The sequence below is a fragment of the Meriones unguiculatus genome, chromosome 21 (genome assembly GCF_030254825.1).
Source record: "Meriones unguiculatus strain TT.TT164.6M chromosome 21, Bangor_MerUng_6.1, whole genome shotgun sequence".
NCBI classification, from domain to species: Eukaryota; Metazoa; Chordata; class Mammalia; order Rodentia; family Muridae; genus Meriones; species Meriones unguiculatus.
In genome coordinates, this window is record NC_083368.1 from 57,681,316 (window position 1) to 57,705,309 (window position 23,994).

At 49.5% G+C, this 23,994-nt stretch overlaps 1 protein-coding gene across 1 annotated transcript; it reads left to right on the forward strand.

The window, feature by feature from the left end:
- The first annotated feature begins 1,370 nt into the window (after window positions 1–1,370).
- Cpa2 (carboxypeptidase A2) lies at window positions 1,371–23,674 on the forward strand. The gene is made up of 11 exons (XM_021641304.2): window positions 1,371–1,435; window positions 3,940–4,021; window positions 4,692–4,826; window positions 5,279–5,374; window positions 6,763–6,864; window positions 8,700–8,798; window positions 10,089–10,199; window positions 11,275–11,365; window positions 13,481–13,680; window positions 17,049–17,133; window positions 23,436–23,674. Exons 1-11 carry the CDS (start codon window positions 1,371–1,373, stop codon window positions 23,621–23,623), a joined length of 1,254 nt encoding a protein of 417 aa, XP_021496979.1. The 3' UTR covers window positions 23,624–23,674.
- The last annotated feature ends 320 nt before the right edge of the window (window positions 23,675–23,994 follow it).

A 23,994-nucleotide genomic window follows, 5' to 3' on the forward strand; every position in this document is an offset into this window, starting at 1 on the left:
ACCAAACAAAAAACCCAGAATGAAACAAAAACATGAAACAAAAAGAGAAATAAAACCCAAACTAATTCAGTAATTTCTTCAACCAGAAACATGGTGTGTGTCCCCTTCTCCGTCAGGAATTCAGGTCCAGGAATTAAAAGTGTGTGCAGATACAATTTGCTACACAATAGAAAGTGGAAACATTCTCTCCAGCTGTTTGTGGTTGGTTCTTGCCAGGCTGAATGCAAAGTATGGATGACAAACAGGATTCCTATTCACGTGGATCCAAGAAATAGGATTCCTAAAAGGAAAAGATACACCCGTTTTCCTTGTGAACAGTGAACAAAGTTAGATTATTGAAGATCTATGTATAGACAAAGAAAAATTACTTTCATCTAAAAACAATTTTTGTTAGTACAATCTATGCTTCAGAAAACAAACAACAAAAACAAAAAAATCAAGCCAGGTATGAAAGCACATGCCTGTAATCTCAGCACTTGGGAGCTCGAGGCAGGGGAATTGGGAGGTCAAAGCCAGTTTGAGAACAATCTGTGTGTGTGGGAGAGAAAGACAGAGAGACAGACAGATCGACAGAGAGAGAGAACTGTAAATTATCCAAAGAAATTTAGAGAACTGGATACCAACTGGCTTTCCTGGGTGGAGGCATCAGTGATTCCGAGAACACTCCCTTTAAACGCAAACTTTCTCAGCAAGCATCTCCACTGCTCTCATCGGAAAGACTTTCATTGTGGGAAAAAGGACGGCAGTCGAGGCATTAATTTGGTATAAATGCAGATGGATCGTTTTAGAGACACTGTGGAATTAAATATTACAAGGCATTCTGTGTTGTTTATTTAATATAGAGTGAGGGCCGGACCGGCCACATCTCCAGGGACCTGAGCAGATGTGGACGGAGCGACTATGCTGCTTCAGGGTAAACACTGAAAATAAACGAATGAGCGAACTAATAGAATGTGATGGACAGGATGCCGGGTAATTGCTATAAATGCTTTGCCCACTCCCCCTTTTTTTCTTTTTTGTCAGAGACCCAGAAAGGACTTTAACCTCTGGGTCTATTAATCTGGCTTCTATCACCAAGCAGGGCTAGTGGCACTTCCTGTTCTAAATCCTCAATGTCTGATTTGCCCTTGGAATGCTTTAGCAATTTGTTTTCTTTCCACTGAAATGTATTATCTCACCCTGAAAAAGGAAAAATATACAGGCCAGCGATAGCACACCCTAGTATCTGGGACCTTGAGAATTTCACATGCAGGTGAGAATTTTCTCACATGGGAATCCCCTTGAATTCTCAGGGTGAACTGATGTTCACTCTGCTCCCTATAAAGCTCAGGAAGGACTCTGAACTCTGGACTCTGGGAAAAACCGTGACCATGAGGTTGACCCTGTTGTTGGTTGCCCTATTTGGGTATGTCTACTGTCGAGAAACATTTGTGGGGTAAGTGACACTTCTTATGTCTACTGTCAAGAAACATTTGTGGGGTGACACTTCCTAGTGTTTATTTGAATTCTACTCACCTGGTCCATGAAGCCTCTCTTTGCTCATGACTTGATCATAGAATAAGGCATGTTCAGTGTTTTCAGAATTCTCTTGGGTTAGGGGGAGGTAGTGGGAAAAATAAGAGTTGATCAAAGAAGAGATGAATGACTATGGAAGGAGGAAATGAAACTGTCAAAAGCACCAAATAGAGACCTTTCATCTGGTAATAAAGAATGGGGAATTCACAGGCTGTGGCGGCCTCTACCACGGACAGAAGACGGGAAAGGCTAGGAATTCACAGGCTGTGGCGGCCTCTACCACGGACAGAAGACGGGAAAGGCTAGGAATTCACAGGCTGTGGCGGCCTCTACCATGGACAGAAGACGGGAAAGGCTAGGAATTCACAGGCTGTGGCGGCCTCTACCATGGACAGAAGACGGGAAAGGCTAGGAATTCACAGGCTGTGGCGGCCTCTACCACATACAGAAGATAGAGAAAAGGCAAGGAATTTTGTAGGACAGAGAAACACACTTTGAATGGTGGTGCCCAGGGGAGCTGGTAGGCTCTAAAGGGAGACCAGGGACAATCACTGTGTGAAGCCAGCCTTAAGACCATGGCTGGGAGTTCCTTCATCATTTGCTAAGTGAGAATAGCCTTTAAGATAAGGCAGGCTGTCTGTAGGGGTGCTGGTTCTTTGAGATACATCCTGGAGCATGAGCTCAAGACCTGTGCCTCTTTCTTTCCCATGACCCTAGTCAATATTTTACTGAGGTGTGACAGGACTGACTCCATTTTATAAAAAATGGATTTTTCACAAAACTGACCTCTCACCGTTTTCCCTTCAGTGGTCAGAATGTGGGGCTGACAGACAGCAGGGAAGAGCTTTTGTGTCTACACTCCTCTCTTTCCCACCTGCTTCCCTCCTCTGAGGGCTTTGGCCTTCCTGCTGGCACTGTTCTCCATCCTCAGGCTTCTTACCTGGGTAGTGTGGCCTCCCAGAGTAGGAAGGTCAGGGCCATGGGTCACCTCTTCAGGACGCATCTGTCCTTGCTCTGTAGCCCCGGCAGCCTGAGAACTCCCATATCAGTTAGGCCGCCCTTGTGCCTCCCCACGGCTTGTAGGCGTCTTTCCGCTTTTGCCTCCCAAGTTCCAGGCTTCTAGGTGTGAGCTGCCTGCACCAGTCCTGGTTCCAAAATTCTGTAATGGGGGCTGGGAGTATTTTTGGAGAGTATTCCAAGGAAATTAATGAAGCACTCTAGTAAATGTGGGTCATGAAAACAGCTAGCCAATTCCATTTGGGAATCAGAGAGTTAAATGGACTGTAGGATTTCTAGAATGTTGACTAAGTATTCATTAGAAACCTAGGAGGGACTTTTTTTAAAGTCACACCGCTCCCTTGTTGCTGGCCAACTTCAGGGGGGCTGCTGTTCCTTAGAACACACACCAGGAAACATTGGTCTAATGTGTTCCTTCTCCCAGGGCCTCATTCTAAAGATGGGCTCCTGGGGGTCCAGGCTTTAGCTCAAGGTAAGGAGACCCAAATGGAGGGCTTCTCAGACTGCTGTGGCAGGCGGGTCCTTGCACGGGGACGGGTCTGGAAGAGCTGCTTTCTGCCACACGTGTGTGGCCCCTGGAGTGCGTGTGCAGGGCCGGTCCCTGAAGGTCTGGCTTTAGATCCTCACGCGTTCCGTTGAGTCCCGTGGCAGCAGCCCTTCCCGGTGCACCCGTGGACAGGAAGTCAGCTACTTGGACAGGGACAGAGAAAGAAAAGGCTGTTCCTAAGCCACAGGTGCCTCTACCCAGAGTCTTCCAACACTGTGCTTGACTGTGGGAGCGTCTCTTCTGTGCCATGTCTGTCTCTCCTCAGGACACACAGGTGCACAAGCGTTCGGGCGTGACATGCCATCTGATTGCCTGGGCCTCAGTTTTCCCTGGCTGTGCCCGAGTCTGGTTACACATGGGACCTGGAGATGGTACTTTGTAGTATTTTCAGTCACAAAATAAAACAGACAAAAAGCAACCAGGAAACCGTGTCTCCTCTGATGTGGATCTAATTCCTCTCTCAGGCACCGTATTAATTATTCTCCTTTCTGTCTGTCTTTCTTTTTGTCCCTCCCTGAGAAGCAGGGACAGACAAGTTTAAAAGCCGCTTTATGAGCAGCAGGTGTTATTTGAAAATACTCATTAGCTCAAGGAAAGAAAACTTTAATGGCTTCCTGCCAGGAGCAGGCACGCGTCTTAATTATTATCTAGATAACATTTCCTTGGAGGAAATCAAGCCGTTTGATCACCTCATTCTGGGATGTGGGTCAGTATACAATTTATTAGTTTCTGGCTTGTGAAAGAGATTATTGACTGCTGCATTCAGCTCCTCCACACGGAGGCTGATGGGTGCAGAAAGCAACAGGAAATGGCAAACAGGTTTTGCTTTTAAGGTCATGTCTGTGGTTAATATATTTTAGAGATCAAGTTCTTGAGGTCATCCCAAATGATGAAGATCAAATTAAAACTCTGATCCAATTGGAGGCTCAAGAGCATCTTCAGGTATTTGTCAGAGCATCAACTGTCACTCCCTCTGGTAAATAGAGTTAGCACGACTGATGTCCATTTTGGCATGTATTTTGACTCCTTTGAGGTCATATGGGGTGCCGGCTCTCAGAGTTTGGGTTCCAAAAACCTGGACTTTAGTCCCAACTATAGCCCTGAGCAAACACCTTTTTTCTCTGTGACTTCATTTTCACAATCAGAAAATTGAGGAAAAATATACCATTCTTCTGGATATCTCCCAGGACTATGGCAAGAAGGAAAAAGGGATGGAAAACATGAACACTACTTTGAAACACTGCTGAACACCTTTAATTCATTATTTCCCTTTAAAAATAATTTATGGCATTAATATCCCATGATGAAATGAATTGGAGCACTTGAGTGCCAGATTGGTTTTATTTTTTAAGACCTTCCATAATTTAAAATCATCTGTTCCTCTGCCAATTTTAATATCTAGCCGTGGGGTGTGTGCGTGCCGGAAAGTTAGCATGCTTGCTGGGGCTTGGATACGGAGAAACTCTTGCTGAGTATCATAGAGATTCCAGAATGATTCTGCTTTTGTAGACTCAAAAGAAACTAGGTAACAAATTGCACTATTGAAATCCTCAGGGTGCTACTATCTGTTCCTCCCAGAATGATTCACTCATTTGGCTCTTTATTCTTTCAGCTTGACTTTTGGAAATCACCCACCACCCCCAAACAGTCAGTCCATGTCCGAGTTCCTTTTGCCAGCATCCAGGCAGTCAAAGTTTTCCTGGAGGCCCAGCGGATGGCATACTCCATCATGATTGCAGACGTTCAAGTACGTAGGCCAGAGAGCAGCCTCCAGGCCTGCTGGTCCTTTCCCACTCGGCAGGGACTGGGTTTCCTGTGGGCCTCCTGTCAGTGCAAGCTCCAACCTCAGGTCGTGGGGAGGAACACCTCCTCTTCCTTTTGTATTTCAAGCAAATGGAAGGAAGGCCATCGGTGATTCGGGTAGTTTTAAATCAGAGGTTAACTCAGAGAGGCACGCTGAGCAGCAAGGTGGCCTGAAGGCCTTCTGTACTGTCACCCTGTGCCTGGAGCTGCTGCCTGGCCCCAGCCATGTGTGCCCAACCTTTTCAGAGTGCTACCGGAATCAGAGAGGTGTCTGACCCCGGGCCCATAGACAAGATCTGAGCACAGCGAGGAACACTTGGCACAGAGCCAGTGTCAACGCTTTGCTTACACCGCCACGCAGGGCTGGCAACTAATCAGAGCACTGTCTCATCTTAGGTTCTGCTGGATCAAGAGCGCGAAGAAATGCTATCCAATCAGCAAAGAGAGCGTGGCGGGAGCTTCAACTTTGGGGCCTACCATACTCTGGAAGAGGTAGGCGAGAGAAACAGAAACCGCTCTTTTCTCTGAGGATGAGGCTACCCCGAGGGATGATTAGTTTCCTTTTGTTTCCTAGCGTCCTAAGGTTTCCCTCAGATTCCAGAGGCAGTGCCTGCTTAGTGCAGGAGCTGAAGTGGGCTTGTCCATCAACAGCCACACAGTTATTTTGGAGGTGTCTGGAATGTTTTAAGTGAGTCCACAAACAGCTCTTTCACGCTCCCCACAACACCCCTTTGCTGATTTTGAAGCTGCAGAGGCTAAGAGTCGCTCAAGAGCGGTGATTAGCTGTATGGTCTGGGATGTGTCGGGGCCACTCTGAGCCAGCTGACGCCCACACAAGGGTGGGGGGAGGCCCTCCCAAATCGCACATTGATCCAAGGTCACACGGTCACTAAAGTCTAGTCTCTGCCTTCCTGTGCTCACTCCTTCCTTTCTCCACGGCAGCCATGTGCTGCTATGAAGGCACAGCCACTGGCCTGCACTTACTAATGAGCCAGAGCCTTTAGGAAGTCAGTCTGTCTGCACTGACTGGCTGTGACAACCTGAGAGCTAAGGGGAGAAGTGCAGACTGGGAAGGAGTAAGGGACACTGTACCTCCGAACAAGGCCGTTTAGAGTGTGTATGCATATATACATATACAAATATATATGCATACACACACACTTTCTAATGTTTTTTTCTTCCCATAATTTATTTAGGTGTAAAAGCTATTTAAAATGATTAGGGGGAAGCTGGGTGGTGGTGGCACATGACTTTGATCCCAGCACCAGGGAGGTAGAGGCAGGTGGATCTCTTTGAATTTGAGCCTGGTCTACAGATTGAGTCCAGGACAGCCAAGGCTACACAGAGAAAAACGGTCTGGAGAAAGCAAAACAAAATAAACAGAACAAAAAAGATTTGTGGGAAAATGACTTGAACAAATTTGCTTATGTTTCATTTCCAGAAATACTATGAATATGCGCCAGTGTTACCTGTGTAGTATGTATGTGTGTCTTACACCTTCCTAACCCTCCCCCCCAAGAAAAAGGTGTGAAAAGATAAAAAGCGTGCTCTCTGCCACTTGCCGAGCTAACAAATAGGTGTTTGCGACAGACAGCACCTGCTAGCAAACGCTGGGTGCTGCTCCCGGGTTTCTGCCTCTGAGGCGGCCGCGGCCTGGATGTGTGGGGAGCACACACTTTCAGTGAGCTTCACACTCACTGAAGCTTTCACGAAGCTTCACACTTGGGGTGGAGCGGCCTGCGGCCCAGCCGGCCTCACCGCGGCGGCTGGGGAGGACAGGCCTGCGCGGGGAGCGGAGGGCAAGATGGCTTCTCCTCCCCGGCTGCCGCAGCGCCGGCTGCCGGGCCGGGGTCCGCTCAGCCGCCGTTTGCACCTTTCAGATTTACCGAGAAATGGATAACCTCGTGGCCGAGAACCCTGGCCTCGTGAGCAAAGTGAATATCGGCTCCTCCTTTGAAAACCGGCCCCTGAGCGTGCTCAAGGTAGAGGGGCAGCGACCTTTGTTCGCGTCGAGGCCTCCGCGCTCCTCCGCCCTTTCCTCCTCCCGCTCCGGGTCCTTTTTCCTCCTAACCGGTCTTTGCTGGTTTGAGCCTCCCCGCCCCCGCCCGCCCCCCGTCCCTCTTTCTTTCTTTCTTTCTCCTCTCCAGCGCACGCCGACGCAGGTCTGCAGCGGAGAATTGATGCTCGCGGCCCGAGATGCGCTCGCGGGGAGCCGGCCGAGCGCGCCAATCGGAGCCGAGCGGGAGCGGGGGAGGGGAGGAGGGAAAGAGAGGGGGAAGGAGGGAGCGGGGGCGGTGGAGGAGGGGGCGGTGGAGGAGGGGGCGGTGGAGGAGGGGGCGGTGGAGGAGGGGGCGGTGGAGGAGGGGGGCGGTGGAGGAGGGGGCGGTGGAGGAGGGGGCGGTGGAGGAGGGGCGGGCGCCGGTCGAGCCACCCGGGTGGGAGCGCTGCGGATTTCTCTTTCCCTCTCTCCTCTTGTTAAGAGCCAGCTTAAAAACAGAACAAAACAAAAAAGCACCTGGCAATTGCCCGAACCGCATTGAAAACAAGAGACAAAACAAGCCACCCAAGAAGCAGGGTGTCCGCGCGCGGAGGAGACGCTGTGTCTAGGTGGCCGTGAAAGCCGGCTGGAGGCCGCTTTCCCCCGGCGCCGCCGACAGCCCTCGGGCTTCAGGCATTTGCACTTTGTTCAGAAAACCGTCTCCCCAGACTTCCTAGAAAGAGTTTGTTAAGGGGGGCTGTGGGGTGTGTCACAACGCTGAATTTGGGCGCGTGTGGCGGGACCCAGCGGCCCAGCCGGGCCTGCGTCCTCGGCGCTCCCCCAAGCTGGCCCGGCGGCGGCTGCCCGCTGCCCGCCCGGCCTGCCGCTGGGTCGGGGGACCGCTTCCCCTCTGCCTGGGCTTTTCCTGGCCTTCGCTTTCTCCAAGTGGTTTGCTGGTTGAGACCTTTTTTTGTTTTTGTTTTTTAAAGTTCCCCGGCTTTTGGCATCTGAGCCCCTTGAAGGAAAAGGCTCAAACACGTTTTCAACACAACTTTCCCAAACCTGTGAAATGTAAAAATTTTAGCGAGAATTTGCATTTCTCTGTTGTGCTTAGGATGATGCACAGAGGTAGAAGCTGATGATGCAAAAATAATCTTTTCCTCCCTATTTACTGGTCCAATTGGCAAGGCCACTGTTCCAAATACCCCAGTCACTTAGGTCATAAAAACAGAACTTTGGGAAGCAAGGCGGGAGCTGGCGCCGTTTTGATGAGGAACCCGGAAGGTTCTGATGAGATTCTTAGAACTAAAGTATAATACCCATGCAGAAACCTTGGAAAACAGAGGAACAAACAGACAAAAAAGGCAAGGAATAGCTTTGGCAAGTCTAACTTCACAACTACAGGATGGTAGCTGTAAATATCTTTTCTTTTTTCTGTGTTCCCCGTTCCTCACCCCCCATACATTTGCTCACATTCTCACTCCCACGTGAACTAGTCTTTTAAAAAATAAGAATGACATGCTACCTGAACCCCATTTCTCCATAATTTACAACCTGTGAGCCTATTTTCATCTGTAATAATTTTTGCATACATTAAGGGAGGAAAATTTTGCTTCGCTTTTTGCATTTAAGCTTTTTCTTTTTTCTTTTCTTTCTTCCGTCTTTCTCTCTCTCTATTTTTTAGAAAGGGGCCAAACAGACTGTCAGAAGAATCGAGCGAGCGTCACCTGTCCTCTTGTTCTCTTAATCCTTTCCAGGACAGAGAGGGGACAGAGAAAGACGGCGGGGAGGAGGCGCAGCGTCGGGGTAGCGGTCCCCATTGCTGTGTTTGTTTTGCAGTTCAGCACGGGCGGAGACAAGCCAGCCATCTGGCTTGACGCGGGCATCCATGCTAGAGAGTGGGTCACGCAAGCCACTGCGCTGTGGACAGCAAATAAGGTCATTTTGCTTAAAATTCCTCACATAGTTTGTCTTTGGGGAGTTGGGCTCGCTAGGTAAACACATACTGCCCTGGGTGGGCCTGACTGCAAATACGCTCAGCCAAATCCAGCTCTCAGCACTCCGGCAAGACTCGGCCAAGCCTGCTTTTCCTTGGTATTACCTAGGATCATGGCGCTGTGCCCCTGGGCCCCTGTTAAACAACCCAGCAAACCAGCAAAGGACAGGGTGGCCGGCTAGGCCTCTGGGTGTCGGGTTTCAGCGTAGGAGCAGGGGAAGCTTGGTCCTCTGAGGGAGGTGCCCCCCATTACAAGCCTCAGAAGGGCCGAGAGCACATGGGAACAGGCGCAGGAGGTTCGCCTTAGCCTGCGGCTCTAAAGTGAACTGGGCTGAGGGTGGCTGTCGTCTTTCTGAGTGCTGAGGTCTGGATGTAGCAATCTCCTTCTTCCACTTGGTCCTTGGCACAAGACCTAGGACACGATGCTGGGTGTGACCTACGCTGGTATTTCTTAAGTGATTCCAAAATGACATGCTATAAATCAGAATGTTAATTCACGAGCAAAGGAAATCAGTCCACAGCAGACCATTCAAGCATGTACAGCCACGTGCATGCCGGCTGATACATTTTTCCCTTCAATTAAAATGCGGTTACCTTTAGGGTATTATGAAATGGATATTTAACAGTTGAATAATAATGCCTCAGGATGGCTGAGCACAGGAAATGAATAAATTTTAATCCAGCAGAAACTTCAACTCTCCTGCAATTGATTGCAGTCAAATGTAATTCTCCGCATGGAATTTAACCGGCTCTCCATATCTTTAGCCAAGCCCCACATATTTAAGTAATCTGATGTTGGACCCGAGTTCTTTTGGAAAGTCACCCCACGGGAGGATTAATGAATATTAAGTTTTAAAAATTTGGTTCATAGATCCAAATAAGCCACACACACCATTGCCCACCACGGGAGAAAAAAAAAAGCTTCACTGTTAATCACAGAGAAGGTGCTGCCGCCTCTGAGACAACAGACGGGCGGTAACTGGCGTTTACTTCATAAAAGAGAATGACTGTCAGCAGAAAGGGAGGTTACAGGCTCGAAGCAGCCCGGGGACCCCTAAAAGGGAACTGGGAAGTCTCCACCGATCAACAGTGGTCCCAGCTCTTGTCTGGAAAGAATATCAACAACCCAAACACCAAGCATAACAAACTACAGGACCTCAGAGCCGTAGTGTTTGACAGTGTGTTTTCCGGGGAAAGGGTGGTCAGATGTGAAAGTCTGTGTCTCTCCTCAGATTGCTTCCGATTACGGAACAGATGCCGCCATCACATCCCTTTTGGGGACCATGGACATCTTCCTGCTGCCTGTCACAAACCCTGATGGGTACGTGTTCTCCCAAACCACTGTAAGCAGCTTCATTTTCTTTTTTTTTTAATTTGTTGTTCTGTGTTCTTTTTACGCACACAGGACTTAAGAAGACACATAGGAATGTGGAAAAAACAACCGAAAGTAATCTTTCTGTTCTTGATTTATTCTAAGCAGAATGCCTAATCTCTCAGCGGCAAGGCCGAGGCACTGGGAAATGTTTAAAATCACTTCTTATTCTGACGTGCAGTGCCTTTACCTGTGACTCAGCCAGAGACTATTTCAGCTGTTATGCTGGACTATTCGAGTGCTGGGTTCGCAAGCGAGTCACCTAGGAGATTTGTTCCAATTATCTCTGAGTGTGTGTGTGTGTGTGTGTGTGTGTGTGTGACTGATAGAAGAGAGGAGGCAGCTATTACCTGCTGACAGTTAGATTGCTACACGATTTAAGTAGGCTGTTACAATGCATCCTAGGGTTTTAACTTACAATTTGTCAAAGAAATCCTCTGAAATATCAGGAAAAGGCATTATGAAGGTTCCCTCTCCCTAAGATACCATTACAAAAACACCGCTGCTGCATTGTGGCCTCACATATATTCAAAATGAGCCAGAGGTTCGGCTTATTCCTGTAGAGAGCAGATAACAATGACAATGATGGTAGCATTTTCAAAGAGACTTACATTCTCTACCCACAGCCCGAGACCCTGCGTGAGTGGAGGTAGGGTGAGTGGAGGTAGGGTGAGTGGAGGTAGGGTGCAGGCGGCCAGAGGAAGGCTGCGCTGCAGGCTCACGGGCTCTAGGAAACACGAGGCACACACCACCTTAGCCCCTGTGTCCCGAGCTCTCCTTGCACATGTCTCTCTCCCTCTTTGTCGTGGAGGTGGCTAGCATTTACCAGTACCGTGCTTTGTGGGACACGGTCTGCAGGCATTTATCTGAGAGGAAAGACATAAAGTGAGCCGGTGTGGGGACCGTTTGACAGCTCTGGACAAGAGAAATCCTGTGCAGTTCTGAGGGGAGGGAGCCAGGCAGGGAACACTGGGGCAAGGACCCGCTGACCAGAAGGGCCGACCATCTTTTCTTTTCCATATTCCTATTGGGTTGGATGTTTAAAGAATCGGATGTGGCGAAAGACCCGATCTAGAGTGTCGGGGAGCGTCTGCCTGGGCGTGGATCCTAACCGGAACTGGGATGCAAATTTCGGAGGTGAGCTCGGGGTGTGGTCCCCGCGGACGGCCACGCGCGGTGTCAGGGCTCTGCAGTCCCGGCAGCCCGCTTAGGCCACTCGGGGTTCAAGCCATTGCAAGCCTCTCCGAGACCCCTGCCCAGCTCCGGTGTCCTCACGGGGGCGCGGCAGGGGGACGGCCGCAGGCGGCGCTTGCTGTGGCCGGCTCGCGCTGGCGGCTCTCGGCAGGCGGCGGCCAGCCAGGCTTTGCACCAAGCGGGGGGCGCAGGAAGCGCCGGCCGCACCGCTAGAGGGGGTTAGGATCTGTGCGCCAAGCAGCAGTCCATCCTCGCTAGATGCTCCGAGAAGGAAAGCTTAGGGAAAGAGTACAAATGGAATTAAGAAGTGGATTTTCGGGGCCGGAGACACGGCTCAGCGATTAAGAGACTGCCTGCCGGCTCTCTCAGAGGACCCAGGTTCAGTCCCAGCACCCGCCTGGCGACTCTGTAGCTCCAGTTCCAGGGGACCTGATGCCCTCACACAGACACACAGGCAGGCAAAACACCAACGCGCATAAAAAGAAATGAATTATTTAAAAAATGGATTTTCGAACTGCAGTCAAAGGGAAAACGCTAGCTTGCTCATCTGGTTTTGTTGACTGCAGCTTTTCTGTTTGGGGGTCCACTGGCAATCCAGGTGGGGGCCTTTCATGCTTTTAGGCACTAGTTAAACCTGATTGACTAATCGCAGGGTTGAACTCCTCCTTCCTACTAGCTGCCAAAACAGTCCCTCAGTTAGCTTCTTCATCGCTGTGACTGAACACTGACAGGCTCAAGGGGAGAGGGCTCTGTTTGGGCTCCGCGTCTGAGCGAGAAGGTGGTTGTGCTTTGTCCCTGTCAACAAGTGGAGACAGATGGGTGCTAGCGCTCAGCTGGGTCCCGGCTTTCCCTATTCCTATTCCGGCAGGCACCCCGATGGTGGGTGTACAGGCTCAGGATTTAGGATGGCTCTTCTGGAAACTGTCTCTGGAGAGAGGCCTCAGATGGTGGCAAAGGTGTTTCCTCGGCTTTCCCAGTCCAGTTAGGTTGACAGTGAAGATTAAGAACTGCAAACACTGCAGCTGGGCGCTGTGTTTTTCCCTGATACCTGGCACGGAGTCTGTGACACAGAGAGCAGTCATCAAATATTTGTAAACCAAATGAATTATGGAGAGTTACAGAAGTGAGACAGCAGCCACTCGGGAAATGAGATGGGATATGCATGAGTGATAACTTCATTCATTGCTTTAACAATTTATTATTCTTATTTATTTATTTATTTTTTATTTTGCATAGGAAAAAAATAATCAAAGCACCAGACACCAAACATTGAACTCTCTCCAGTGATGAGATGCCACTTCCCTCTCTGACACGTTATTCTTAAATGATTTTAACATAAGATGGCAGTTACATTTGCATGGATCCTGCCCAGTTTGCTTAGCGAGTCTGCGAAATCTCAGTCCCGGCTGCCCCTAAGACATTCTCAGCCGACCCCCGCCAGGCCTGCAGTGACACCCATTTCAGTCGTCTTGAGTAACTACGGTTGCTGAGGCGGCCTTGTCAGATGTGTGATTTCTTCATGGCAGAGAGGACGGCAGGAATTCCTTACAAGTGTGGTCTCAGAAAATGAACTCATCCCCCCCTCCCCGCAGGACCTCCCACAGGGGAAATGGTCTAACATGGTGGCCCCTGCATAGGGGAACTGTAACTTAAAAGAAGAGATGTGCCCAGATGGGTTCAGTTGGGCTTTCCGGCTGTGCCCTCAGAGCAGGGCACGGGGCCTGACACAGCATGGCTCACTCTTGTTTACACAGGAGGAGCTTATTGTGGTAACCTCCGCCCTGAAGTGTCATAGTCTTCGTTTTTGTCTTCTCCTCCTCCTCTGCTTCCTCCTTCTCCTCTCCCTCCTCCTCCTCCTCCTCTTCCTTCTTCCTAGATAAGGTTTCTCTGCACAGCCTGGCTGTCTTGAAACAGGCTGTCTAGACCAGGCTGGAGATCTGCCTGCCTCTGCCTCATGAGTGCTGGGATTAAAGGCGTGTGCCACCACCGGCCAGCTGCAGTGTCCTGTCCTCGTAAAGCTACTGTCTTAACTAGGCTTCTTTTTCTTAATCCTGCCAGGACCTGGAGCCAGTAGCAACCCTTGCTCTGATTCATACCATGGGCCCAAGCCTAACTCTGAAGTTGAGGTAAAAGCCATCGTGGACTTCATCAAGAGCCATGGGAAAGTCAAGGCTTTCATTACCCTGCACAGCTACTCCCAACTGCTCATGTTCCCCTACGGCTATAAGTGTGCCAAGCCAGATAACTTTGCCGAGCTGGTGAGTTTCTGCATTTTTATTTTGAGTTCAGTGGCCACATCTGCCATGTGGACAAGTTTAAGTGTCATTCATAAAGGTGAGTCCTGAGGCAGAGGTGTGCTAGTGACACGTTCTGAAGGTCAGACAGACACCCATGTGGACTAAATTTCTCTGGTGAATAGAATCCATAAAGATTAATGCTACCTTAACAGATTCTGGATGAGCCCAGAATCTGCTTCCCTCCCCTCCCCTCCCCTCCCCTCCCCTCCCCTCCCCTCCCCTCCCCTCCCCTCCCCTCCCCTCCCCTCCCCTCCCTCTCCCCTCCCCTCCCCTCCCCTCCTCCCCTCCTCTCCTCCCCTCCTCTCCTCCCCTCCTCTCCTCTTCTTCTCTCCTCTCCTCCCCTCCTCTCCTCTTCTTCTCCCCTCCCCTCCCCTCCTCTCCTCTTCTTCTCCCCTCCCCTCCCCTCCCCTCCCCTCCCCTCCCCTCCCCTCCCCTCCCCTCCCCTCCTCTCCCCTCCCCTCCCCTCCTCTCCTCCCCTCCCCTCCTCCCCTCCTCTCCTCCCCTCCTCTCCTCCCCTCCTCTCCTCTTCTTCTCTCCTCTCCTCCCCTCCTCTCCTCTTCTTCTCCCCTCCCCTCCCCTCCTCTCCTCTTCTTCTCCCCTCCCCTCCCCTCCTCTCCTCTTCTTCTCTCCTCTCCTCCCCTCCCCTCCTCTTCTTCTCCCCTCCCCTCCCCTCCCCTCCCCTCCCCTCCCCTCCCCTCCTCTCCTCTTCTCTTCTCTCCTCCTCTTCTCTTCTTCTCTCCTCTTCTCTTTCTGAGACAGGGTCTCACCACAGGTAGCTTAGTCCAGGCTCGCTGGCTGTAACATTGCAAAGTTCTGACCTTCCTTTCAGCCTCAGGCTCTTGAGAGCTTGGGGTACAGGCATGTAGCACCGTGACTGGCTAGAGGAGCCTCTGTCACCATTAATTCCTAGGGCCTGTGAGGCCTGGAGGAGGAAGGGCCGCCACTTGGATAGACCTGAGGTTCCAGGACCTCGAGCAGACGCTCAGCTCCCTGGAATTCACCTCGGACTTTCTTGGGGCCTTGCGGGACAGCGCACTGGTACGTGAGGTGTGCCTAAAGCCATCCTCCTCAACTCGGTTCCTTCTGCCATCTTCCCATTGCAGAAGGAAGAGCCTGGCTGCAGCCTTGGGCCAGAAGGCAACAGCTTAGGGAGGCCTCCCAGTTGAGCAACAGCTATTCCCAGACAAAGAGAATGCGCAGATATTTCCAATTTGGCTTTTAGGCTTGATTTTGAAACCCATCTGTTAGGGATAAGCCTGGAATGGAGACCTTTTGGACAGTTTACCTTCAAATAGATTTTAGCCAGCAGCCCCAGGCCAATATAGAAGAGATAATTCCAGTTCAAATGTGTCTTTCATCTTATCAGTTGGATTTTAGACTTGTCAGGACAGTGTTCAGGGTGGAAGGCATGGCTTACCAAAGTTACGTCTGGGGAAAATGTCAAGGCTGGTAGGAACTAAATAAACTCCCTGCTCCCATTTCTTTCTTTTTTTAATTAGATAAAATTCATTTTTCATTAAAAATTAACATACAAAGTATTAGGTTTCATTATGCCGTAACAACTTATTTCTCTTCGCTCTCCGTCTGCTCCAGCATACTCTCTTCCCCACTGTCCTTTCCCCTTCCAGATAACTGTCTTTCCTCCACCTCCTCATATCTTTCGAAACTCTTCTTTTCCTCCCAGGGTCTCTCTTCTCCTTTCACGGTCTTGATGTTCACCTAGATGCTCAAGAAGCTGGGAGATAGTGTGGAGCTGGCAGCCCGGGACGGGGCGTGGACGCCTTCAGGCCACCTGTGGGATTCGCCCACCCTAGGAGGGTGCCCTCCTCATGCTGTTGGTGCCAACTCTGGTTGTCTGTACTCTTGAAAGAGAGCCCCCAGAGTGAACGCAGGCCTGTGTCGTGGTTAGCCAGCTCCGAGCAGAGGGCACATGTGTCTGCTCTCCTGTCTCCCCTGTCCTCCCGCTGATGTCCTCCGTTGAGGGTCACCTTGGCTTTTTGGCAGTTGCACCGTGCTGTGCTGTTGACTCATGCTGGGCTCATTGACAGCTGAAACCCCCAGGCTCTCCGAGGCTCTGGCTGAGCCAGGTTTTCCCATCTGGTATTTGTACAGTTGTTTTCCTGGACCTAAGTTCAAGACCTTACATTTATCCTTAGCAAGGACAGTAAAGCCTCAATCACTCAAAACTGGAACCCTTGAGTAATGGAAAATATTTTGCTGAGCTCTGCTTCTTGGAAAAAGAGAGAATCACAGGGAAATAAGCCAGTAGGGATCAATTAGGAGGTGGGGGCGCAGCAAACTGCCAGCGTACATCCTGAGGTCAGTGCGTGCACGCACTCTCTAGTTCTCTTAAGCTCAACGTTGTAAAAACGTTGTTTTGAGACAGGGTTTCTCTGTGTAGCCCTGGCTGTCCTGGAACTTGTTCTGTAGACGAGGCTGGCCTCGAACTTACAGATCTGCCTGCCTCTGCCTCCCGGAGTGCTGGGATTAAAGGTGTGCACCACCACAGCCTGACACGGTTTTTTAAATTATTATTTTATTTTATGTGGGTGGGTGTTTTGCCTGTGTATGTCTGTGCACGCCACGTGGGGCCAGAACTTAGGTGCTCTGAAGCTGAGCATCTCTGCAGCCCACTTTCTAAACAACTAAAACCACATTTGTTTACTTTGTGTGTGTGTAAGTCAGGACAGCTCGCATGAGTGGGCTCTCTTCTTTCTACCACGAGAGTCACAGGGACTGAACTCAGGTCGTCAGGCTTGGCAACAGTCACCTTTACCCTCTGAATATTTTCATTATGTTTCTGAACAAGTTGAGCTAGTGGCAAAATAATGGACTCCGGAGCAGTGAAAACACCTGTGCAATGAAAGCATGACTGTGTCACAGTGTGTGTTCACAGGCAGGAGAACACGTGCTTACTTTCTAGTGAGACAGTGGAGAGAAGAAGAAACGGTGTGCTTCCCTGTCAGTTCACGAAGGAGTCTGCTCGCCCAGGCCTCCTCGTCTGTGTTCTAGCTCGCCCAGGCCTCCCCGTCTGTGTTCTAGCTCGCCCAGGCCTCCCCGTCTGTGTTCTAGCTCGCCCAGGCCTCCCCGTCTGTGTTCTAGCTTGCCCAGGCCTCCCCGTCTGTGTTCTAGCTCACCCACGCCTCCTCGTCTGTGTTCTCACCCAGGCCTCCCCGTCTGTGTTCTAGCTCGCCCAGGCCTCCCCGTCTGTGTTCTCGCCCAGGCCTCCCCGTCTGTGTTCTAGCTCGCCCAGGCCTCCCCGTCTTGCTTCTTCTGTTGGGCAGCTCTTTTCCCAAGAGCCCCTTTTATCCATTCTCTTTTCCTTCTAGGATGAACTGGCCCAAAAGGCTGCTCAGTCTTTGAAAAGATTGCACGGCACCAGCTATAAAGTGGGACCAATCTGTTCAGTCATCTGTAAATATGAACGTGCTCAAAGTTTGTACAAGTGACACCTGCTTTTCCAACTGCACCTGCTTTTCCTCAGAAGGTCTGCGTTCCCATGAAGTACTCCTGAGGTGTTGACAAAGGAGCCCTGGATTCAGGAGTTTTATGCTCTCTCCTAACCTTGTCCAGAGCCTTACTGTCTCCACGCTGTTATGTACAAACTCTCTTCCTAAAAATGAACCTTTATTGCTGGGCGCAGTGGCACACCCATAATCCCAGCACTCGGGAGGCAAAGGCAGGCGGATCTCTGTGAGTTCGACACCAGCCTGTTCTACTTGTGAGTCCAGGACAGCCAGGGCTACACCTGTCTCGAAAAACAAACAAAATATACATATAGAATTTCGGTGAGGGCAAGGAGTGGTTATGTCAAACTACTCTAAAATTCATGCTCTCTTACTAACCTCCCATTTCCTGGCTAAGAGGTGCTCATGTCTTGAGGAAGCTCATGAACTGTGGGTGGGAAAGAGCAGACGTGGCTCCTTTTAGAGGACCTGGTTAGGGGCTGGGGTGGAGTTGAGAGGTAGAGTATGTCCTTAGCATCCAGGCAGTCCTGAGTTCAAAAGCCCTGGGCTCAGTCTCCGGTATCAAAAACTCGAAACCAAACCAGAAAGCAACAGGAAACTCCTGGGTTATTCAGTTGAAAACTGCTACTGCAGGCAGCTGGCTGTGCACAGAGTGGGGAGAAGAGGGAACATGAGGCAGGGAGAAATGTCCAAGTTTGTTGTTAGACTGTCGGAGACCTGTCTTCCAGTAGGAACCGTGGGAGATCTCAGCAAACCCTGGGTTCTGAATTGTTTGTGTCTTTGTTATGGATAAAGCTAGAAACTCAAAGCTACAGTGTTCATTTTCTCAGTGCTCCTGTGCCCAAAGGTCCTTTGGAAACTAGTGCCTCAAACAGACACCCATTCCATATCCAATAGGCTTTCAGCAAGCATCTGCTATGTGCTAAGTATGATGCCAAGTACTGCAGATACAAGAAACCTACCAGGAACTCAGTTTTTTTTTTTTGTTTTTTTTTTTTTGCATAGCATGTTTATGTTTTTATACGTGTGTCGTGTGTGTGTGTTTCTACATGCCTATGTGGCGGTCAGAAGATAACTTGTGGCAGTCAGTTCTCTCTCTCTCCACCGTCTGTGCTCCTGGGATCAAATTCAGATAATCTGGCTTGCAACAAATGTCTTTACCTGCTGAAGCATCTTGCAGCTCAGAGGTCACTTTTAAGAGTGATGAGCAGGAATTCAAGGACTGGTATATGTGCAGTGTATATTAGTGTGTGGTATACAGCGTACTCTGTGTGCAGGTACAGGATGCAGGATTTGTACATATAACGTGCGTTAGCTGGTGACGCTGTCAGTGTAGCACTGTGCGCCACAGCAGGTTATGCACGATTTACAAGAGTTAGAGAGCCGGGAGTCGCTGCTGGGGACGAGCTTCCCACAGGGAGAAAGTTGGGGCTAGGGCTAGCCATCGGGCAGCTGGAGAAGGAGCAAAGGCACACAGTCTGACAAGTCAGACCCAAGGTTTCTGAAAGAGCGAGGGGGGCCCTGAGAGCCACAGTCAGGTTTAGGGGAGCAGAAGATGTGAGGAAGGGAGTCTGGGGGATGTGGGTTTGTGTGCCATGTGGAGATTTGGCGTTTCAGTGAGGCAGCGGAAGTATTTAGTGGAGGCTACAGTGGTCTTGGGCTGGAAGTAGGAAAATCCCCGCAGGAGGGGAGGAGTTAGGGTTGGAGATAATGCCCAAGCTGTGGCCAGGCATGACTGGGCAGGTTCTGGGACACAAAGCCAGTGACTCTGGCCTTTATTGGAGGTAGACAGTTTTCTGCTGAAGCTCGTTGGGTTGGAACATTCTGGAGCATGATGGGATTGTTGGAAACAGCATGGGTTTGACTGTAGAAATATTGAGCTTGAGGTACTCGAAGGGTTTGCAGGCTCTATCTAGTTGTCTGTCTGTCTGTCTATCGGCCAATCAATCAGTCAATCAATCTCCTAATCACTTAGACAATTTATCTACAAATCAATCAATCAATCTGTCTACCAATCAATCTACCTAGCAATCTATCAATCTTTCTGTCTATGTATGTATGTATGTATGTATGTATGTATGTATGTATGTATGTATCTATCTATCTATCTGGAGCAAGCTGGCCTCAAACTCACAGAGATTCACCTTCCTCTGCTTCCCAAAGAGCTGGGATTAAAGGCCACCACACTGGGCTGGTTTGCAGCTTTAGATGGTATGGCCCTGAGATTCTGCAGAGGGAAGAGAGGGAGGAGCAGAAAGGGAGAGAGACTGATTGAGGGGGCACTGTTATGGTTGTAAGAGGAAAGCCAGGAGCTGTCTGGAGTGGGAAGAACCTTGGGAGGAGATAGGCTGCAGATGGCTGTGCAGAGATGTGGAGGACCTTGGCTTTCAAAACCCAGGGTAGAGCAGTTATTAAAAAGGAGGCAGTGGTTGAAATGATAAAGGCCATGTAAAGGGCAGCACACAGGAAAGACCGTTTCCATTGAAGTTCGGTGACTCATTCATTAGCAGCCTTGATAAGAGCAGATAGAGAAGAGGATTGTGGGAAGATTCAGAATGGAAGGCTGGCTTTTGTTCTGTCTGTTTTTAAGATACACACATGTATCATATGTGTGTACCATATGAATATATATGTGTGTGATGACTGGAGGAGTGAAGACGCCCGGAAGGGAGAGGAGCACACAGGGACCCGTGCTCTGACTTGCTGTGCGCACAGAAGCACCTACAGCCATGGGGGGTGGGGGGCTGGGCTGGGTTGTGGGAATGCCCACTTGTGAGTTGCGGTTTTCCTCTTGGTTTGTTTGCTTTTCTTTCCTTTGACTGTGTGGGCCAGGCTGGCCTCAGCTCCACAGAGATCGCCTGCTTTTGCCCCTGGGATTAAAGGTGTGGGCTGCCCTACCCGGCTATTTGTGGTTTGCTTAGTGGGAGTCTTAGAAAGCAGAGGTATGAGATCTACTTATTAAATCCGAAACACTTGTGGACATGCAAAAAGTACTTCGGCTAGTATAATCAGTTATGGGAGTTTCTCTTCTTAGATTCTGGGCATCTGTTTTACTTTATGTTTCTTTCTGCTACCTATGATACACTAAGGAACTTTACAAGAAAAGTTTAAAATTTAATATTTAAATTATTGTAAATTTCTTATAAAATTGTATTTCTTATAATGTTCAGTTTCATTAATGACTTTGTCGTCAAGAGCACACACATATTTAACCGGCTGGAGTCAATGCCGGTATATATCTTGTATTCATTTGTTTAAAGCTAACATCTTTTCCTCTGATGTATTTTGTATTTACATTGCTAATTATTTGCTATTTTATCGATAAATCTCAGTTATTGGGTCTTTGGGTTTGTCCAATTTTATGTAAGATAATGCTACTATTTATGTTTTATAAGCTCCTTTTTTGGTTAGATGTTTTTTTTAGGAATATAGTCCCATGGCAAGACTAACCACCCAAACGGAATGACTGGCTCTGAGTTTCGGTTATCTGCATTTTAGGAAGACCAGCAAACAGTTGCTGAGACTTAGAGCCATGTTCCACACGGACTTGCCTCATCCTCTTTGTTTGTTCTGTTAGACAGGGTCTCAATTGGTTCATGCTGGCCTTGGCCTTCCTATGTAGCCATGGATGAACTCAAACATCCAGTCCTCCTGCCCCAGCTTCATGAGTGTTGAGATTGTAGGTGTGGGCTATGGGGGTTTATGTGGTTCTGGGGGTTTGTGTGGTTCTGGGGGTTGAGCTCAGGATTTCAGATATGATAGGAAAGTACTCTGCCAGATGAGCCATATCCCCAGCCCTTGGGCTAATCTCCAGAGCCCCTGAGGACTGGCAGTGGCCACAGAGAAGTGGACCTAGCCTAGGACCCTGGCTACAACTTCAGTTTGAGCCATGCGTGCCTTTGTTCAGCAGCCTTGGGGTGGCAGTTGGGGCATCGACAGAGTGCGTCCTAAATCTCCCAAGGCCCCCACACGCATCTCATCCATTTCATTAAAAGGGTTTGGGTTTTTCTTTGACCTTGCTGTGTAGACCTTGGGAGGCTGAGGGTTGCTGCATTTTTCCTGCTTAGGACCCAGGTAGCAAAGGTAGTCCCAATAAACAGGTATCCGACACACACAGGCTTGTTCTCTGGTCCCTCGGAACCCGGCCCTTCACACATGACTCTTAGCTGCAGGTCCGCCCAGGGCGGGCTGCGGGCTGCTGCCTCATCCCAGCTGGAGGACACTGGTTCTCTGAGAACCAGATGAGTGTGTCTTGCCTCATGACGCAGACTGGCATGCAGCTCTGGGCTATGCACCTGCTTGCCAGGCGGCGGCCAGCTGCATATCGTTGTTGGTGAGACATTTCCTGGCAACGTCTTACCTGCAAAGGGCTTTGAAGAGCATTGTGTAGTCACGAGAGGTAGAAGGGAATTAGGGAGAAGGAACAACCTTTGGGGACAGAAACCTGGATCTGAACTTTACATAGTTCTGCCACTTTGGAACCAAGTCCCCTTGGGCCAGTTACTCTATTCTTTCTTGTCTTTGTCCATCTGTGAAGTGGTTTGAGAGACTCACTGATAACATGTGAAGTAAAAGTCCTCACTAACTCTCAAGTCTGTGGGAACATTGGCTGTGGCTGTTCCCACTGTGAGCCCTGCTCTGGTCTAACTGACCAGGGCCTTCTTGTTTGCTATTAACAAATGTGTGTATTTTTAGAACACTTGTAATCATAACTGACACTCAACTGATTCTATCTTTTTCACAGTACTGGGGATTGAACCTGGGACCCAGTGCATGTCAGGCAGGTGCTAGCCCGTAACTGACATTTACTGAATGCTCATGTTACACGTTTCTTCTTCCGTATGATGAGGACCAGGCCAGTGCCTCCTCAGATGAAGTGGGCGTGGAAGGAGCCAGTGAAGATGCAGAGTGAGCACAGGCTTGTGCCCATGCTCACTAGCTTCTGTCTTGCTCTCGCTGCCCCATGTTATCAGTCGTACCCACAGATGCAAGATCTTTCAGAACGTAGATAAAGCTGGCCTGCTTTCCGTCCCTAGCCAGTGGTGGGCAGGTCAAGGTTCTGTCTGCAGCCCCAAGTTTTCATGCTGTCTTCACCTCTCAGTGGGATCGGCTCTGCCAAGGTACAGGTGGGATTTTACAGCCAGTGACCAGCTGAAGCCAGTGACCAGCGAGGGTGTTCTGTTTGCGAGGTGCTGCTTTCAGGAAAGACGGTGACCAGTACGGGAAACCTGGGGCTTATAGGCAGAGCATCCCAAACCCGAAAAGCTCAAACCCAAAGTGTTTCCAACTCTAAAACTTCCCTACCGATGGAAGGCCACAAGTGGAAACTTCCGTATCTAATCTAACGTGACAGGTTTGAGCCGAAGCACAGGTACACTGACAATGGCGATAAAGTGATCTCCAGGCTGTAACTATACAAGGGATCTAGAAAACACAACTTAATTTGTATGCAGATTAGGGTCCACCCCCAGGATATCCATTATTTATATACTGTTATTTCAAAATATATAAAAAAAATGTAATCCAATACACTTCTGCTCCCAAGGCTTTGGATGAGGGACAGGTAACTTAAAATTTGCAATGCTAACCTAGTCCTTCTTGTGACAGCCCCCTGGTCTCTGTTCTTAGGGACCTGGTGGCTTCCTCCAGCTCTGCCCCACCCTGTGCTTCCTGGGAGGGGCCTCAGGGCCAGTCCTTTGCTTAGCCTTTCCAAGTCATGAATGCCTCAAGACTTAGAGCCTAATGCCATCTTCCTTCATCACACGCCACGTCACTGTGTGCCATGTCAGTGGCCACACTTATCCCCAGGTGCACATTACTGTGCTGGCTTCCCCGTGATCCCCAGCTGTGGGCATGCAATTTGACATCAGATGGGAGCTTGCTCTACCCTTGGCTGAGAATCCCCTGAGGCCAGAGACTCACTTGCTCAGTTTGTAATCTGTTCTGTCCCACTAGAGAAAATGTGTGGGCCTTCTAAAGAAGGCCTCCCTGAACTGGGGACGGTGCCAATTAGGGCTCCGAGCACAGTTCCAAATGTGTAAATAAAGTCAGGAGTGCTCCTGAGAGAGTCCATTTGAACACTTTTTCCTTTTAAATTACTTTTGTGCTTTTATTCCTGGTTCTTGTTCTAAGCATGAACTGCTGGTGCCTGTCCCTGAAGCCCGTGATTAGAAGGCCAGATTTATCCTTGATTACATTAGAGGTCAACGGAAACAGTGTTCTCAGGTTTCATTTCCATTTGCCCCTCAGACCAAGCCAGTGGTGGGAGCATCGACTGGGCTTATGATTTTGGCATCAAATACTCATTCGCCTTTGAACTGAGAGACACAGGCTTCTATGGCTTCCTCCTGCCGGCCAAGCAGATCCTGCCCACAGCAGAAGAGACCTGGCTTGGCCTGAAGACCATCATGGAACACGTCCGAGACCGTCCCTATTAGGCCCTGCAGAACAGACAAACGCCATTAAAAGCTCTGTGAAGTAAAGCAAAACTGGCTTCGGATTATTCCTCTTTTTATTCCTAATCTGAAAACAGTATTTAAGGTTTTTGTTTTGTTTTGTTTTTTGAGGGCCTGGGATTTGAACCCAGGGACTTGCACTTGCTAGGTGAGCACTTCCCCAGTGAGCTTAATCCCAAACTCCTGTTTCTGCAGTTTCTCCTGTCCCAACGCCACAAGTCCCTGCGCTGTACTTGTACGTGTTTTAACCTGCTCTAAGTGAACTATTCCCAGCATCCTTTCATTTCAAAATGTGATGTTATACATGACATAAAATTTACTGTTATTTTTTCTCCAGACGGTATTATGTAGGT

Excerpts from the sequence above, each read along its gene's own strand:
- Cpa2 (XM_021641304.2), top strand. The coding sequence starts at position 1,371 with ATGAGGTTGACCCTGTTGTTGGTTGCCCTATTTGGGTATGTCTACTGT. Across the intron at positions 4,022-4,691 it reads AGGCTCAAGAGCATCTTCAG|CTTGACTTTTGGAAATCACC; the intron begins GTATTTGTCAGA and ends TTATTCTTTCAG. Across the intron at positions 10,200-11,274 it reads ACGTGTTCTCCCAAACCACT|AATCGGATGTGGCGAAAGAC; the intron begins GTAAGCAGCTTC and ends GGATGTTTAAAG.